The sequence below is a fragment of the Lolium rigidum genome, chromosome 7 (assembly GCF_022539505.1).
Source record: "Lolium rigidum isolate FL_2022 chromosome 7, APGP_CSIRO_Lrig_0.1, whole genome shotgun sequence".
Classification (NCBI taxonomy): domain Eukaryota; kingdom Viridiplantae; phylum Streptophyta; class Magnoliopsida; order Poales; family Poaceae; genus Lolium; species Lolium rigidum.
Genome location: NC_061514.1, coordinates 78,629,026 through 78,647,670, shown reverse-complemented (window position 1 = coordinate 78,647,670; position 18,645 = coordinate 78,629,026). Strand labels below are relative to the sequence as shown.

The 18,645-nt window shown below is 41.6% G+C and overlaps 1 protein-coding gene and 2 long non-coding RNA genes across 5 annotated transcripts; 2 read left to right on the top strand and 1 right to left on the bottom strand.

The window, feature by feature from the left end:
- Positions 1-947: 947 nt before the first annotated feature.
- Positions 948-10,668, bottom strand: LOC124671575. Its single transcript, XM_047207933.1, has 20 exons — positions 10,357-10,668; positions 9,953-10,011; positions 9,751-9,832; positions 9,191-9,258; positions 8,915-8,984; positions 8,500-8,581; positions 7,960-8,024; positions 6,426-7,469; positions 6,276-6,338; positions 6,125-6,171; positions 5,954-5,999; positions 5,790-5,869; positions 5,426-5,542; positions 3,767-3,848; positions 2,618-2,743; positions 2,392-2,472; positions 2,004-2,129; positions 1,759-1,881; positions 1,473-1,519; positions 948-1,392 (listed from the first exon to the last, which is right to left on the bottom strand). Exons 1-18 carry the CDS (start codon positions 10,666-10,668, stop codon positions 1,834-1,836), a joined length of 2,598 nt encoding a protein of 865 aa, XP_047063889.1. The 3' UTR covers positions 948-1,392; positions 1,473-1,519; positions 1,759-1,833.
- A 1,441-nt stretch (positions 10,669-12,109) lies between these two features.
- LOC124677542 lies at positions 12,110-16,838 on the top strand. 3 transcript variants are annotated; one of them, XR_006994092.1, is made up of 11 exons: positions 12,110-12,281; positions 12,788-13,078; positions 13,510-13,590; positions 14,131-14,230; positions 14,448-14,482; positions 15,519-15,579; positions 15,831-15,884; positions 15,960-16,041; positions 16,118-16,184; positions 16,339-16,398; positions 16,500-16,838. It is a non-coding gene; the product is annotated as an uncharacterized LOC124677542 (long non-coding RNA). The 3 variants fall into 3 exon arrangements; XR_006994093.1 differs by having other exon boundaries at positions 15,950-16,041; XR_006994094.1 differs by having other exon boundaries at positions 15,806-15,884.
- Positions 16,839-16,881: 43 nt separating this feature from the next.
- LOC124677543 lies at positions 16,882-18,038 on the top strand. The gene is made up of 4 exons (XR_006994095.1): positions 16,882-16,937; positions 17,041-17,329; positions 17,436-17,543; positions 17,629-18,038. It is a non-coding gene; the product is annotated as an uncharacterized LOC124677543 (long non-coding RNA).
- The last annotated feature ends 607 nt before the right edge of the window (positions 18,039-18,645 follow it).

The window sequence follows — 18,645 nt, the reverse complement described above, 5'->3', positions numbered from 1 at the left end:
GTAAAAACCCAATAGGAATACGAGTATGGGGCAAAATATTACCTGCATTATGGATTTGTAAATGAAAAAAATATCATACCCATCGGGTAGAGCGGGTACGGGTTGAGATTGTACAACCCATACCCACGTACTCATTTACCCATATAAATTTGATAAGTGGATGACTGTAATATTCTGAACTACTTAATTTTTCCCTAACCACGTCTTCGTATTGCTTGGTTGAACCTCACGCTTTCTGATCTGACAATCGTTGGTAGGTTAGTAAGGATTAGACCCCTATTTAGAATCGCTTTACCTCATTTCATATTTTTTTGAACAATTTGATATGTTGTAAGTGCGGGTATTTTTTTTACCTGCGTGTACCCATTTACCCTGCCCGGTGACGGGTATAGAAAAACTTGTAGCCATTGACGGGTATGGGTACGAGTGACGGGTATAATTGAAGGCGACGGATATGTATGAGATGACTCTACCCGTACCCATACCCTGTGGATGCCATGCCATCCCTAGGTGGCTGTATGATTTTTTCGCGAAAACGCAAAAGTCTTGCGTTTCGATGCATTTAGAAAAGAAGAGGTGGCTGTATGATTTACCTTTTGGCACGATTTTTTTTTGGCACGAGTTAAACAGTTTGCTGAGTTGGGTCGGATGACCATTTGTCCCTCTATTCCACGCTGGATGGAACTTGCGATCTAAAATGGTGAGGGGAACAGTTGGATCGTGCATTCATGCTTGAAGTAGCTTGGATTATCCGCATCATCACCATTGTCGGTGTGCTAGTCGAGTCATTGTCATGGCCAGTGTGCAGGTCGAGATGTTTAAGTTCAAAACTTAATTCAAATCAAGTTTGTGAATTATGAGAAAATCCCACTTCATCCGATCCATAGTAAGTGTCAAGGATTTAGTACAAAGTTATATTATTGATCGAAGGGAGTAGCAAATAAAACTGTACATGGAAAATCCAGTGGAATTTCTTTCCAGGGCTCCTGGGGCAAACTACCAACAGAGAGTGCCCCAGAATATACTCTCCCATTTCTTTAGGCTAAATTAACTCCAAAACGGATTGATTTAGACACACTATGGATGAACTACATTATTGTTAGTTACAGACCATGTAACATCCTTTGTCAAAGTAAAATTTAACGAACAAAATTCAGGATGTTAACAATGTTTCTGCACATTCACTCATTTTCCTGGATGGTTGGGCTTTGCAATATACCTTGTGACTTCTGATGGAGAATACACATCTTCCCACGCCACATCTCAATTAGTTACATCCACCAGTCAGAAATATCGTTTGCTATAGGTTGGCAGACTATTATATGCTGTTGTTTTCTGGATCAGATTTTCTTTGGTCGCAATATTCATTAGTACATCTTTGTCGAAGGAGCCCTGCAAGCTAAAAGGCTACATCAGACACCATGGTCAGAAGTAAATACCTTATGCTGCAAATAAAAAAGATCAAAACATACCAGTCACTAGGTAAGAGGTGTGCAGTTGCAAGTGTGGAGGAGGAGTACTGCAAGAAAATCTGAATGATATAAACATGCATGTTTCCTTAAATAATACAATGAGAATGAAACCGTCCTAATATAAGGAGTACTATGTATATTCAGTTCATCACCATGTAACATATTAAAAGGTACCGGCAACTCTGGATCTCAATATAGACGGAGCATGAAATTTACATGAAATTATTTAAACAATGTCAACAATGTAGACATAACCTTTTAAATGTGCATGCTATTCAAAGGATACCTTTGTATCATTTCCCATCCAGTGTGAATCAGGTCTGGGAAGTTCCATCACACAATTTTACTCAGTCAACTGGTGCTATACTTCATTTGTGGTATCAACCGCTTGGTACCTTGATCTCACAGTCTGCATCAATTCAGTTGTTCTTTATTCAGTTATCTTCTCTTGGGGAAGCTTTTGACAAAAGTTGCGTACTAAAATAGCAGAAGTAATTGTTAAGCGGAAGGCAAGCTAGACGATTGATGAACCTCTAGAAGAGTGACATAGTAAAAGTCTTCCATGTGCTGCATAACAGCTGACCCATCCCTGATCGAGCGGAGTAGATTTATTTCCGTCTGTAGTAATTTTTCCACAAGCTGCGTCTCTCCTTTCATCTGAAGAGAATTTAGCATGCCCAACTTGTCAAATATAACTTGAGTAACATCAATTTTGTTTAGTTATGCATCATTTGTTCTCTTTGATGTTCTTTTTTTCTAGGTAGTATCTTGGAGCAAACTAGTTTAAGTCATGGGATTTTTTTATGCTCCTATAAACTAATTTCGCATCTTGTAACACTTCCCATTTAGACAAACATATCGATTTTCAGTTGGTAATCGGCGGTAGATGTTGCTAGGGCAAGGATCCAAAGACACTTACAAATTCACTAACAAGGACATCAGGGGTGTACTCGCCAATCTCATCCCCTTGGTCTTCATCATCCAAAATTTCCTTGTTTTCCTGTGTCAGAATACAAATACATTTCTAACTTTCAGGTGAAAATTGAAGATCTGAAGGATAAAAGAGGGAATGTTGACAATAATGAACTAAGCACGGTATTATAATAGAAGTGAATTGAGATAGGGCAAGTTATAAAAACTATCACCAGTGCGTGTTTTAGATTTCCAGATTTAAGATAAATTGGTGCCTCCACATGGCAATAGCCCATAAGACGTGGCACTGTTGGAATGATATCTCGGTGGTTGACAACTCTCCAGCTATCTTTTACTTTCTGCAAAATCAATTGTTGGTTTTAGATAAGGCTATGATTAGCATCTGAATTGTCAACTTAATACATAAATAATATATTTACACATGATCCAACGCAAACAGGATTAGCACATAGCTATTGATACTTGAAAACATCTTACTCTATAGTACATTTGTATCCCTCTCCTTCCATGCAGACAAGGAACACTAATTAATTATTTATTTTCTATTTTTAGTCCAATCTTCTCTACATAGTAACCCACAACTTGGACAAATTTATTTTCTAAATTTCACATTCCAACATTCCAATCTAACCTATGCTATTGGTAGTGCAAGGTTGTGCTTGTCATTGTGATGGATTATGATGATGTCGACTGTCCAGCCAGCTTTTGTGCATTACCATTTGGCTAACCAACCTTTTCTTACTTTCTTTGCTATTTTTCCGCAATAGATTAGAAGATAAGCTCAACAACCACAAACTAAGCCTAAGTTTCCTGCAGGTTTTAAGTTCTAACCAAGGCCAATCAATCTCTTCTTGCTTTCCTTGCTATTTTACTGCAATACATTATAAGATAACCTCAGTAACTACACACGAAGCCTAAGTTGTAGGTTTTAAGTTCTAGCAAATAACTTCCCCATAATTTACAATCTAGTTATCCAAGGAGGGGAAGCAAATTAAATCAAATTAATATGCCAAAAGACATAAGAAAATGACATTGTTCAATGTTCACATTCATTCCCTCATTCCGCACGTCCATGACAATATGACTTAGATAATTTCTTTAGAACATGACAATAGTATGTGCAAATGGTCCAACCATATTCATTTGCACAACTCAGAAATGGAGCAAAAGAGGTCGATAATATAGTTTGGATATTCCAAAAAGAAAAAAATGGAACAGAACCATAACATTATGTAGTTTGGATCATCCAAAAGGAAAAAAATGGAACAGAACCATACAAATATATAATCATTTTACTATGCACAGAAAACATTAACTTGATTTTTAGCTTCTTCCTATTTAGTAAATTATTCGATAGTTACCGCATTGTAGACGTCAGCAAACTTTCTATTTCCGACTCTAGGAGAGCCAAAGTTGTACACTGTCACAAATATAACACCATCCCTACACAAGGTGGCATGAAAAATATGAGTATACAATTATGGAAAAAGGTGCGTGGAAATAGGATTTTTTGCGAACTACATGAGAAGAGGTAACGGTATGCCAACATCTTTATAACTTACCGTGAAAGAGTCGGATGTCAACCATCCAATTCTCTTAAGCATCTTCTGTTTAACAGAAGTTTAAATATAACGAGGAGCAACCCCATGATGCTCTCTTGGGGCCTTTGGGGATCTGGGCCAAAAACGCCTCCCACCGGTGCCCCCAAGCGCTGCCGGCGTGAACTGCCACCCAATAACTCAATCCCCCCTCCCCCTCCCCCTGTGCCAGCCCCGTAGAGTGGGGGTCAAACGGGGGTGCCGGCACCACATGGCATGCAGAAAAAGCCGTCTAGGGGGCATCGACGCAACGCTGTCCCAGGCGCCCTCTTTGTCCCCCTGACCTACTCCACACCCATTGCCTCCTCCAAATCGCGGTCGCCGCCGTCCGCGAATCGACGCGCCGAAATCTCGGCGGCTTGTACCGGAGCAACATGACCCAACGTCCGTCGCGTCGCCGACTATTGGAGCCGCCACAACGCCCGCACGACCCACCGTAGCAACCTCTCCGTTGCCGGACCGTGCCCTGCTGAGCTGGAACGACGGGGAGACCTCCAGCGAATCTTGGCTCGGAGATGTGAGTCCTTCCTCCACTCTAGCTCCTATCCTACACCGACGATGTACTTATAGGTTTAGGGTTTTGGCGAGCTTGTCAATTTAGGAAAAAAAATCAAGAATTGATAAGTGAGATTTTTGTATTGAGAGTGTGTGCTAAAAAAAAGTAGTTGTAAAATATTTATGTGTGAGACTTTGTGCTATGGAAACTATTCTAGTAGGCGCTGGTATAGTCTTCATTGATAATTGTCACACGAACCAAACACATTTATGCATATTCAAACAAATAAAATGCCATGCCAACCTGTGCTGCAAGCAGATTTAAAATGTGATGTCTTCTTGTGTTGTGTTAGTAGAGATGTGGCATTACTTTGAGTGACAAGTCACTAGAAAATGGCTTGACACATAAAGTAATGTCTCATCTCTACTAACACAGCACACGGAGGCATTGCATTTTCAAGCTGCTTCTGTCGCAGGTAGACATCACATTTTATTTGTTAAAATTATCCAATCTGAATTACAGATGTGTTTGCTGGCTCTATTTGGGAGGCGCCAGGGCGGACAGCCTCGCCTCAAATGGCGGCAGTTTCTACCGGCGCCCCAAATGGCTCTTCCAGCGCAATTGCCGGGCGCCATGGGGGGGCACCGGTGGGGATACTCTTACATGGATGACCCTACGTGGCATTGCTTAACGAAGTACTTTAGCCAAGTATGTGGTATTTCTTAACAAAGAATCCCCTGTGCTAGGCCATGCCACTTAAACTGGGTTAAAGCACTTTAGGCAAGTATGTGGCATTGCTTAACAAAGAATCCCCTGTGTTAAATGTTTGACTGGCACTTCTTTCAGCTTTTACCCTAGACTGAATGATATCACATTGCCTATATATGAAGCAAGAAGCGTATGGATCAGGGTCAGCTTGATCTTACTTGGTCATTTGACTTGATGAAAGCTCGAGAGCAAGAAGGGTTGCTAGAGCTCCGCCTAAACTATGTCCAGTTACATAGATATGCCACTTAGCTATCGTTTCTGCATCTTCTTCATCCCTACAGTGGAAAAATTAGATGCTCCATGAATAGAGTTGAGATAAATAATTGACAAAAAGAGATTGGTATATACCAGCCTGTACGGTTGCTTTCGCAATAATTTATTTTGTGTGATAGCAGTAACAACTGGAGAATGGCAAGAGCGTGCACAAAAGGTAAAACTTGAGGTTTTCATGCCGCATCATATTGGACTGAACTGGTACTTTTTATACTTCAAGAGATGCTTAATTTGTTACGACATACTCACATATATCCAATGGCGTATTTGATAAGAACCATGATCCTGTTCCTAACAGAATCATATGCACTTAAGAATCCACTGTGAACCTGAAATATAAGATGGCAAGAAGTTGGTAAGCATAAACTTACAGAAATGGATAAACAAGTGACTGAAGAGATTATATAACTAACTTGAACTTCCTGCTTGAAATCACCACCCAACCTCTCAGGGTTTAGTCTGCAATCAACTTCAAAATATGATGTGTAATATAGTAAAATTCATTACAATTCTAGTAAGTATTAGAAATGGAAACATACTATAACTAATGAAAGGAGAAAAAGGCTAGGTGTGTTGACTCTTACCCAGCCGGCACAAGATTTAAGTCAGTTACCAAATCCTTCCACCTTGTCTGGAAATGACACAGAAAACAAAATAAATAAGATGGGAGGTGAAAAAATAATTATTGCCTTTATATTCAAAGAACGCAAGTGGGTCCTTCATGCCATTTCATACTTGCTCAGTTCCTCGAAAAGCAACAACCAGCCTTCTTCGTGAAGAATCACGCCAAATGGCGACCTGGCGACATTTGTTAGCATTGGCAACACAACATAAGGGCAAAGAGATAGTAGACTCACAAATAGCACAACAACTAATGTTACTAACCTGTGTGTCTGTTGAACCATTGTCCAGAAAACATATCTTCTCAAAGTCTGATTTTATAAAACTGGAACGCCCCATTGAAGTGGCCAGCATAGCCCATGCCTCCACGGCAGTCTCTGCACTTGCAAACAGTTGTTGTGTGTCATCTGCTTTCTTTGTATCTTTGGGCTCTTTGGTGGATGCAACAGCACCAGCCTTATCAATGGAATCCGCAGCACCTTGATCTTCTCCAATCAAACCATCTTTCACGTCCGCTTCGTCAATAGTTTCTGAACCCTTCTCTTGCGATGAGAAATTCTTAGAAAGGATCACCAAAGCTCCTAGTATATTCTCTGTTTGGGACAATACATCCCGAGATACTTCATTAATGTCTGGAAATGAAGCCTGTGCAGCCTCTTTAGTTGGCATTGTGCTATCTTTATCATCAATACCGACTGTAAGTTCAGGAGTTGTTTCACTGCCATCACTAGTTGAGGTATCTGATGTTGCCAGTCCGGAATCCAAATACACCTGTTCCGCGATTTCACGTGATTTCGAACCAAGGGAACTTAATAAGTCAAATCCATCCAATTGCTTGGCCTCGGGAAGAGAAATTCCGAAGTTTTTTATAACGTTTTGGTTTAGTGTGTTGGTGAAAGCACTCCAGAAGTCATCAGGTTCCTTCGTATCAAGTGGCGTATTTCCTTCACTTTTAACAACTGCAGCAGTAGATACAGGTTCACTCTGAGAATCTGAATTGTCCCCAGAAACTTTTGAATCAATCTTCTTCTGTTGAAGTTCATTTGGTCCAATAGAGTTATCCAGGGATTCCTCGGGCCTTTCAGAAACCTCAGATTCAGTATCAAAAGGATTTTGAGCCTTCGTGTCAGTGAAAGAACTCAGTTGACCAAATGCGGATTGCACAAACTGACTTGCATTTACAGTTTCAGATCCAAGGACCGACCTAAGAGCAGATCCTAGGCTGCTCTTTGCAAGAAAGTCAGACACAAAAGGTGTACTCCACCATTGCTTATCACGCTCAATGTCATCATAACTCTTGTACCTGACCTGATGTGTTAATAATAATAATTTTTAGATAAAACCTGAAATGAAGTCTACAACATGTGAAATTCTTGATATACCAAACATAATAGGTAGGCTCTATATACCATTGTACCTGTTTGTTCTAAGAGAACAGCATAATAAACAGGGATCCTGGTAACCATTAAAATGTTGTTATTGTGAATGTTGCCTATATAATCCATGGTGTTATTATGTGATTAAAATGACGATCATACCTATGACTAGCAAAAGGGTTTTGTTTGTAGAGTGAAAAAAATCCTATGCCAGTTAACTGTTCAAATTATTCTGCTGGTTTTGGTTTTCTAAAAAAAACCTATACACAGAAGGGTGTAGAAAAAAGGATAAGAGGGCTTTGCTTGTGAAAAATGGTACTTCCTACCCCTCTGCAAGACAAGGATCAGTTCACTGTGGTATGCAACCTTTGGAAGGGAGTACAGCGATGACAAAGACATTCTTGTAAGGATCACGTTCTTACCTCTAAATCGATAGTTCCACCGCCACCAGGACCTTCTAATTCAATAGTAATGTCATGTTTATTTCCTAAAAAGAGGAAGGTAGTTACAAGGTTGTCCCAAGAGTGAGTCTTACAAATGAATTCATATAACCATAGTGCAGACAGTGCAATAAACCAGTATGATTACATGCAATTGAGCAACATCAGGAGTCGTCACCAAAGTTCCAAAACTTCCATCAACCGTATATTGTGGTAGATTACATGTTGGATGTTTTCAAAATGGTGAGTTCATAAGTTGGTTGGTTTTTACTCAGCCAGGTTTATTCTAAATCAATTTTTCTCGTGTAAAATCAGTATTCCAGAAGCACAAACTAATAGACTGGGAACTGCATTTCTCGAACTTCCATCAACCGTAAATTGGTAAGTTCTTATGGTTTCTGGCCAATTCAGCCGGCTTAACTATGGAATTTGGGTTGGGGTCTGTATAGACAAGCTCCACCCTCATATGGAAATTGGTTCCAAAACCGTAATTAACACCAAAAAGAAGTATCAGAGAGTTACCATCGCAAAGTGTTTCAAGGTACAACCCAGCATTTCCCATGCGTTTGTGTGGAGTGACAAGGTTTGCATCCCAAGCCTCAACCTATTGAGTAAAATTGTACAAGATGTTAAAAGGCATAAAAAATTGTGGTGATGCCAGGACATACCCGAAGTAGGTGATCAACTGGGACACTAAAGGGTGCTTAAAATCAGATGATATTATGTCACTTGCTAAAATGAAATTTATAGGTTGTTTATGTACTTCTTGATGATTAAATAAAAGAATTTGCACCATGTATTCCAGTTGCCTTGTATACTGTAAATGTATCTCACAACTCCAAAATGCAGAAGTACAATAACAACAAAGAAATGTGTAGTAATCACAACATGGAGTGAGTTCAATATCACCATGAGCACACATTATTTCTCTTCATACCTGGAGTAGATTTTCTAGAGATTTCCTAATGTTTAATGTGAAATCTTCATTCCATGTTGGCTCCTTCGTCCTACATTGATCAGAAATCAGAAACTGCACCAACCATGGAAGACATAGCAGTCTTCAAGCGTATCAGATATTTTGCCAACACCCATTAGTTGCCACCTTGAAGGCGATGATATATATGGCATACATTATTTGTATACAAAATTTATTGTCCAGAGGTGCCCCCAGGCCCACCAACATACATACACAGAAAAGGACAAAGTTACTCACGCCCATTTAACTTGGCTCTTTACAGTTTGACCATTAAGTTGTAGAACTACATAAGGATCACTTGTACCCTGCAATGGAAGCGGATTAGGAGTTGCTCATAAAGTTGAAGAAGAAAGTGTTGAGTAATAGTAGTTGAAATGTGCAAACTACTACATTAAAAGAAATGTTGCAGTTCAGAAAATTCTTGGAATCTGCACAATGAGGACGCTATCTGTAAATCATCCCAGATATCTTGTATACCCAGCAGTTAACACACAGACGAATCACTGGGTGTTTTCCCATATAATCCTGGGTATCAAGCGAATGAGTGAATTTTCAGTTATATTCAAGTATTTGTCTAAGGTTAATGATAACAACTTAAATGGTATTAATGACATCTTAAATTCTTCAACGATCAATTATTCTACTCAATATGCATGTTAACTTTCTCATCCATCAATTATTCAGCATTCTCCGCAACAAAATAGTAATATATGAAGCATCGAGAACAAATACTGTATGCAGCATACGGCATCGAGAAAACAAACGGCGACCACTCACGGGCATATGCATCATCATACCCATGGATCCATTGCAGGAAGACTCGTGCCTTTCTTCAGCCTCACAACTAGTTGGCCATCATATACTTCACGGAGAAATACACTGCATCACAATGCTTTCAGAATTTACGACCAGGGCGACCACGCACACTTGCAGCACAATTTACAAACATGATGGTTCGACTTCGATCGCCAGGGGAAGGGAAAAGCGCCCGCAACTTACTTGGATAGGAACACCGTCTGACATCCGGCCTCATCGGTCTCACGCCAGCCTGCATCTTCCTGCCAAGTACGAGGAACCAGATTGAGATACTGAATCCTCTGCCAGTGCACAGCACTGCTCGCGTCCATCAACTCACTGGAATGTTCACTGGACACTTATCAACTTGTGTTGTACCAGTTTAATTAGGTCTTGGTGTATTCACTGGACACTTATGAACTTACGTTTATCAGTTTTCATGGAAATGAAAATTGGGAGCTCTGAAGCTAAAAAAAATAAAGGTCGCAGGAATATAGAACTAGTGCAGTTCAAGGAGATGAGCAGGAGTGGGACAGGGGCATCAGTTCACAGCGATACAGGATCAGTGCAGATAAGGATGACGAGTAGGGCAGGAGCAAGGGGCTCACGGGTGGGCTGCTGTAGGCCTCGAAGGCGAACCCGGCGAGCACGACGGCGAGGTTGAGGTCGAACTGCGGCTTCGCCTGCTCCACGTCCCCAACCGGCTCCTCCGGGGCGCTCTCCGAACCGGGCTCCACGGCGGGCTCGGCGCCCGCGCACCTCGCCCTGAGCCCCGCCCACCTCCTCCTCCTCCCCCTCCTCGCGCTCCAGCACCTCGCGCTCGCGGCCTGGTAGCTCGCCGGCGGCGACCACGGGCGCCCGGAGACGGACGCGGCCGCCGCGAGCCGCGGCGCGATGGGGCAAACGCTCGTGGGCGCCATGGGAGAACCTTCTCCAATCTGTTCGTCCCGCCCGCGGCTTCCGGAAGTTGAAAGAAAAGCGAGGAGGCGCTTCTAGCGGAGTGTGCGCGCGGCGCGCTAGTGTTCGGACTTGAGAGTGGCGATGAGGAGGGAGGCGCGCCACGTCTGCGCTGGGCCGCTCTGTCACTGCTCGCTGGGGCCCCCAGCATTTCGCCAGCTTGGACCTATGCGTGTCGCGCCATCTGTCGTGCTGGCGAGGTCGGCAAGAGTGCAAGACGCACGATTCTCCTGGCAAAATTGAGGAGAAACCAAAAATGTCCCCACAAGTCATCCATGGTTTCGCTTTCATCACCCTCGGAAAAATTCAGGCCTAGTTTGGCAACAAAGTATTTCTAAAAATAAAGTATTACAAAACCATAGTATTTCCGTGTCGGGCAAATGAATACTTCAGTTTCTTGAAACCACAGTTTTTTGACGTTTTGGCAAAAACACAGAGATGTTTGGCAAGTACTGCTTTATTGTGGTTTTGACGCATGTAAAATCAAGTTTTGCCCAATAATGTAGCTGCAATAGCGGTTGTAAACTGATTGGACGGAGTAGTACAATGCTCCAATGGCGTGGGCGATGGCCGCTGTGGCGTCGTGCGCCGTCTTCTTGCGAATTGCAATGGCCTGGATCACTGGACGGTTCCTCCCAGGTCCTCTCATCTCAGGCTCAGCCGTGGGCTAGCGCGTTTTCTGCTAGCGCCCATGTGTTTCTTCATGGCGCCAAGCGAAGATCTAGAGCAGATATGATGCGGGGGAGACTTGGAAACGCGAGCAATGTATGATGCGTCGTTTTTCTCGTTTCTCAGTTTTAGAAAAAAGAGGGTCGGACCTCTTTTTTCAATACTGCAAAAATACCACAGTTTTGGGAATACTATGGTTTTGAAAACTGCAATATTTGTTAGAGCCAAACACCTCACAGTTTTCCATACTGTAGTATTTCTAAAAACTGCAGTATCTAAAGGTATAAAGGTTGCACCCTCATGGAGCACTCCTGGCCTATCCACGATAGGGCATGTGTCGAGAAAGCGCTGGGCGCTCGCTCGCGTCCGTCCACATCCACTGGGCCACCTGTTGCCTTCTGACTGGGTCAGCCCGTGGAGAAAAAAGAAATCCTGAACGAAGGGGAAAAGGCAATCGCCACTCGCCACAAACCCTATCGTCTCTCCCGTTCTCCTCCCGCAGCACCACCTACAGCCTCTCCCCTTCCCCTCCTGCCGCGCCGCCCGCCGCCTCCCTCCTTCTCCTCCCTCTCCCTCGAAGTCCGATGACGCCAGCCCTTGCGCGTGCCAACTGCGTCGCCGTCCCCTCCATCATCCCCTAGAGCGGGCGCACCAGGATGGGCAAGAAGCCCTCGGCACGACTCCATCGCCCCCGCCGCCGGAGACGCGGATGCGGAAGAGCGGTGGCTGGCCGGCCCTGGGGCAGCACGCGATTACTACAGGCTGCCCCAGCCGTGGGCAGCGGTAGGCCGCACAAGCAGCAGGCGACCTCCTCCACTTCAAGCTCGCATCTGGATTTGCAGCCGATGATGCGAAGGGGAGCGACCTAGGCATGCCCGACCCGGACCATGACGATGCACAACAAAAGGTCATTTTCCCCCTCTTCTGATGTGTTGGAATTTGTGTGTTGCAACCATCCAGTGAATCGTTTGTTTCCCGTCCGTGGCCTGGATGTGCAAGTTCCAGTATGAAGGTAGAGCTAGTCTGATTTAGTCAGCAGAACTGCAGCTAGCTGCACACAATTAGCCTCGTCCCCATTCTTTTGGTGTGCTGCGTATCCAAATTGGTCTTTCTCTGTCCTTTCCTTCTTATTTGTGGAGATTCTGTTATTTATGCCTAAAATGTGTTGCACAAAAAATCTTGGAAGCGGAGACTAATCTATGTCATATGTTTGCTTTGAGCAAAATTGATGAAAAATTGATATCAGTTGGGAAATAGTTGCAAATTGCATCGGTACATTTGTACCTTTAATATTTGTGTTTATCTAGACCTCTGATTTACATCACTAAATAGCTTTAAAATTTGTGTTCTATCTCCTCATATGAACCGTTTCTTTATATCCAAAAAGTCAATTTATTCATGTTCTTCTTGCAGTCTCAGGCCCGCCTTGGAGATGGTGCCAGGATTGCCTGCCGTTCACGCTCTCCCTCTTAGCCACTACCGATCGTCTAGCAAGGTCTCGACGAATTACATGATATAAGCTGCAAGATGTGATTTTGGATGTTGTTCCCTGACCACTTCTTGGACCGTGCTCTACATGTCGAGCACCCAACAAGAGGGAGAGGAGGAGCGCATCCATGCTCGAACTCGGAGATGGGAAAGCAGGAAGACGGTAAATATGAGCTTGTGTGCACTGGACTTGCAGCTCTACATGCTCTCATGTAGGTATGAATTCTTCTTCATAATCAACTTTATTTTTATGGAGAAAGAGAAGTTTGCTACTTTTGGTTCCGGTAAAAAATATGTGATGTTATACTACTGGCATATGTAGATGTAGTCTTTCTATGCATACACACAAAACTTCCGTGATGTTTTTTCTTGGTTTGTGACCTGGAATAAGTTATGGTTTAGTGCGCCATTTTGGCATTTTGTTCATCATAACTGCAGATAAGAAATCTACATGGTCAGGGTCTCAATCCCAATTTATTGCCTTGACTTTTTGTTTCTTGGGTTCTTGATTTATCATCGGGATTTACTTCAATGGCCTCTTACAGCTATGTGTCATTCTTATGCGTTTACCTGTTATCCTTTCTGTTTGCTACCCACGTATCGATCTCATGGGAAGCGTTATGTTCGCCAATGCTGGCCATTTTCAGACTCCGTGTGTTTATACAATATGGGACACTCGTGGCGGAATGTGGCAAGCTTGTGCAAACCTCATGCTGGTAGAAAGGAAGGTATGTCTTACCCTTCATGCTGGTAGAATTGGCGCAGATGGGTAACTAATACACATAAGTTAAATTTTCCAATACCACTACTTCTACCTCCTTATTAGATACTATTTTAAGCTTCATTCTCAACAGTATCTAGATAAGTACAAAACTTAACATTTGTGTTTGCGCTCGTCTAATCTACTATATAGATAAAATAGATCTTTATCCTTTCAACTTTTTAGGTATACTTGGCTCTTGTAATAGAATATCTGAAACCACTTCATGATGCACAATAATTTTCTAAAGCTTCTCTGCTAAAATACTGCAAATTTTAACAGGGCATATGCATATTTTTCTCCCAAAAAAACTCAACTAAGACATGGTCATTGTGGAGTGAGTTTGCCTTGTTGCTGAACCTTTTCCCAGCTTTGCTACTGTCGAACAGAGCTCTTCTAATTTATTTATGAAAAAATCCCATTAATCCTATTAACTATTATACTTTTCCTATGGTTGCCCAGCTATACTTTGACATGACTAACTATAATATTGCTTCTGGTCTTCCAGACAATTTAAATTCTGGAACTACAAAGATCATGTTCAAGAAATACAGGAGTACAAAGCAAGAGGATGTGCTCAGCTTCTCTCTGACTTATTATGCTTACATGTATGATTGCTGGACTTCTTGCTCCCCAAATATGTCAAGCGGTTCTCTCTCTTATAGCATGTTATGTTTGTGTCTCTTTAATTTTCACTATTCAAATGATGCATGAACAGTTTTTTCATTGTTTGAATCGAACATTATACTCTACAATCTACATATCCTACTACTAGCGGTGGCTGAATTGTGATACAGTATTAATTTTATTTTGTGTTCCTCCCAGGTCTTTCTGATTGTCCTGAGCTCCTGTCATCGAAGGTAAGCTGATTGATTGTTGATCACATGGTTCGTTGAAATGCTTATGTGTCTCTAGGTGAAGCTGCAACAATATTTGTCGTGGTTTCTTTTTCAAGTGCCGAGTTCAGCAAGTGGTGCGCATTTATGCCGGATCCACTGCTACTGCTACTTCAGTACTGTAGAAACTGCTTCTGGGTTTTTGATGATGTGACATAGTACATGTGTTAAGCTTATTAATTTTATGGTCTGTTTTGTTTGCATAATTCCCGCTTTGCTTCTGTCGCCTCAAACTTACTTTTATCGTAGTGTCACCTGAAACTTACTTTTGTCATACTACATGTCCTAGCTATTTGCTTGCGCAGCTTGTGACCTTTATTCTTTTGTGCTTACGATATCTGTTGATTATGATGGCCATTTGGCCTGCTTTGTTACCCGTTGGCATCTAGGCACAATTCACACACAATCAGCTGGTCAGGCTAAATATCTGTTCTGCTGACCAGCTGCAATGCAAATAATATTTTACTGAGCTGAAGTGAAATGGCCCTAATGTCATGTTAGGTAATATAAATTGGAATTGAAGATCAATTCCAGTTAAGGGTTCTTGAATGACAAAGGGCTTGAATGACAAAGAAGTTGCACATCAGAATTAGCAGTAGTAAAGTCAATCATCACTATGTTGTATAATATAAAACGTTTTCTAATATTATGAAACTGAGGGAGTACATATTAGCCTTCCGGTGCTTCTTCCATCGTGCCCTCTATATGGTGACAAACCTATTAAGAACATGTGGTATATCATTGTGGATATAATTCATCTGTAAATACGAATGCCTAAATTAGTGTGCCTGTTTTATGGACTATTGATGTTATTTCGCTCCAACATTTCTGTTAAGTTAGATATCCACCTATGTTTCTTATGTATGTTTGAATTTTTTTTAACATATTCGCTAGATTATGAAACGTTTTGCACAAAGATTTACATGCCTCCAAAGTCAAAGCTGGTGGCCATCGTCAGATTCTATCCATTAATTCAGTGTCTTCGATTTGCTTATGGCAGCCTTTCACTTTCTAGCCATCACCTGGTGGTTGGAGGCTACAAATAATGATGCCGCACCGTGGTACGGATGGTTCGAGTTCTCTCCTGGCAGCCTTTCCATGTATTATCTATGTCTGCTTATTCAACTGCCTACCATCAAGTTGTAGTAATTGTATGTTTAAGTTTTACAAGTCTGCGAAAGGCGGGTCGCGTGGCAAGCAGCGTCCCTACTGATAGTATATTTCAGATAGTGTTTCTGAATTATTTATCAGTACGAAAGTCAGGAACCTACTTATTTGATTGCTTAGGGGAATATAAACTGCTTGCCATCAGGTCGGGAACACCAAACTCCAACCTTATGGAAGAGACAAATCATATGATTTGTCGGTAAATCCCCAATCTCTCTCTCTAGATTTTGCCTGTTTGATTCATGCTCATCCTTCTGGATTTAGTGCATTGCAGATCCCCTGTAGAAGAGGACCCTGAATGCGGAGAAGTTTTCATTTTGCCCTTTTGTTTGGGTCAACCATATGGTTGGAGCGAGGTGTGCAATTTTTCCTATGGATTTGTCTCTTCCACTACATTTTGGTTTAATCCCCTAATCTTTCATCTTTGTCCAGATTCCTTTCTATTTATGCCTACATGATCTTTGATGAAAATACGAGTGGGCAATAGAGAAATATTGAGGTTTGTAATATCCATTCTACACAATAGATTTATTTTCTGAAATTTGGCTAAAATATGTGACTTTTTTTGCTTTTATATCTTTGTGTCACTTGAGCTCATACATCCTGATTTAGGACAGGCCCATTATTCATGTATAATGTCTCCTTTTTCACAGGTTGTTTCTCATGTTGTTCAGTATGCAATAGTTTATTCAGAACTACCAATGTGCCTCCAGGTCTCCCAATTGAAAAAAGGTATATAGTACCTAATTATTTAGACTTTTATATAGCCTAAAATCTCAATACAGAATTAATAATATATGTGATGCTTTCTTAGGCATGATTGCTGATACGAGTACGGTGTATAGATATACAAATGACTGAATTACCATGCTATCTATTTTTGGGAGCTCATTTGTGTCTCAATGAAGCAAAAGGATGGAGTTTCTGGTTCACATACATCCTGCTCTCTTAATCAGCGGAAAAAAATGATGATTGCAAATTTTGAAGGCTTATATATTGGTTGTTCATGTGTACTGCCACATCTCATATGTTGCAGTGGTGTTTCAGCAGAATGGGAAGGTACCACTCGAGCACGTTCACTCGCAGATTGTTGTAGTGGGGTTTCAGTACAAAATCCAATACAAGCGAGATAGCTAACTGCACCAATCAGTTATGCGAATTGCCTGCAATAAAGCCGAGTTGTTGTCACTTCAAGCTGCAAAGTGAAATATCACTCTCACTCAGTTACTTAGGTGACTCAACAACCTGACATGTACTCTACTCTTAGATCTTCAGAGATTCATAGCTCTATAAGCATTATTCTTCATGAATATTAGCAGTATTGATTATACTAATGTTATTTTCTCCATTTGTAGACAAATTCATTACTGACACTGTTTGGACTGAATAATGGTCCCTGAGAGAGAAATAGCAAGCTGATATCATCCTATAATGATAGCAGCAGGAGGGGATGATGTTGGTGGCTGAGGGTGCCAATGTGCCATAAACATTGGGAGGAATGAGACGTTCGGCTCTTTTTCTTTCGGAGGAATGAGGTGTTCTGCTCATTTTATTTGTACAATGGTTTCAAGGTTCTTACTTCAGCGAAGCAGTCCCCTAACATATGGATAGGTTGACAACATTATCGCAACAAGCAAGATGCAGGTATGTCTAGGCTCCTTATTGCTGGGTATCATCCCAATTATTGATGCCGTGTGTTCTGCTCTTGGTTGTGCAGGCCAAGCAGTTAATGCATTTCTTCTATGTATAGGGCACTAAGCAGTCATATCTAAATTCAGCTCAACGAGAAATAGTGTTTTTTTTTATAGTAGCTGCCATTTCTTTGCTGAAGAAATTGTTGCCGACAGCAATGATATAGGTATCTGAACTAGAATTCCTTAGGAATATTTTTCATTGTAAACTTAACAACATTTTGACCTGAAATACCCTATACGTTTATGTAGATTTGATTTTTCAGCGATGCAGTTGATGTATCGTCTCCAATAGTCCTGTTTCCACAATGATAAGTACTTTGGCACATTAATCTCCATCTTTTAACATTTCTTTCATTTGCCTGGCTTTTAACTAATGGTTAATTTATCTTCTCATTTACAGCGGTATTTCTGTTTGGTGGTGCAAGTACTTGTTATGGCCATGTCTCATTTATGCTGGTGCGGACCATGTCGCGGCAATGTCCATGAGCTGCTTATGTAGATGTTGCTTTTGATGTCACTACCTTGTATTGCTCTTCATAGAACATCCTTCTATTTTCTTTTTATATCAGCTTTGCTGCTACGTTTGTAGTATCGGAGTTTCAACTGTAAAGCCTAAGAAATGTATTATCCTATTGGTAATTAATTTTATTGTTCTCATATATAATGAATGTAGTCACGAGCTCAACGGGATCGTGCGCCAAGGCGCACATCTAAATCTAGTTCTCATAATACTTCAACAAAAACAGAGGTACCAAACAGAGCCTCAATGTTTTCGCTTTCATGCTTCTCTGTGTGACATTTTTCATTTCGTTTATCTATCTATAAATCACTTTCGGCAACCAAGATTATTTCAGCATACAACCTTCTCGAGTTTGTTATTTCCCAAAATTCCATGGCCTAGCGTTTTCAAAGATCGGGGAGTGGTGTGAACTAATTGGGCGTCGTGTCAAATTTACCATGGAAATAGGTTGATCCACTTCCCGTTTCACTCGATCGCGATGGGCATGATCCACTTCCATATGCATCGATAATAATGCAACCGAAAGTTGTATGCAGAGAACCAACCTGAGGTTGGGTGGTTAGGAGGGTGGTTGTACCCCCAGCCCACCAGAGTTCAAACCCCAGGTTTGACATCTGTGTGTCTCATAAAGGCGGAATATTCATTCAGTGGGAGGCGACGTTCCCGTCGACAGCGAGGCGCCTGTGGTGACTTCGTCGATTTCAAGATCCAATCCGCTAGCTCAGTCTTCGGGAGGTGCTCATAGG

What these genes read in the sequence shown, in the direction of transcription:
- LOC124671575 (XM_047207933.1), bottom strand. Translation starts at nt 10,668, where the DNA reads ATGGCGCCCACGAGCGTTTGCCCCATCGCGCCGCGGCTCGCGGCGGCC. An exon ending in GAAATCTAAAACACGCACTG is followed by an intron (nt 2,473 to 2,617) that starts GTGATAGTTTTT and finishes ATTCTGACACAG; the next exon opens with GAAAACAAGGAAATTTTGGA. An exon ending in ACTATGTCACTCTTCTAGAG is followed by an intron (nt 1,882 to 2,003) that starts GTTCATCAATCG and finishes GAATTGATGCAG; the next exon opens with ACTGTGAGATCAAGGTACCA.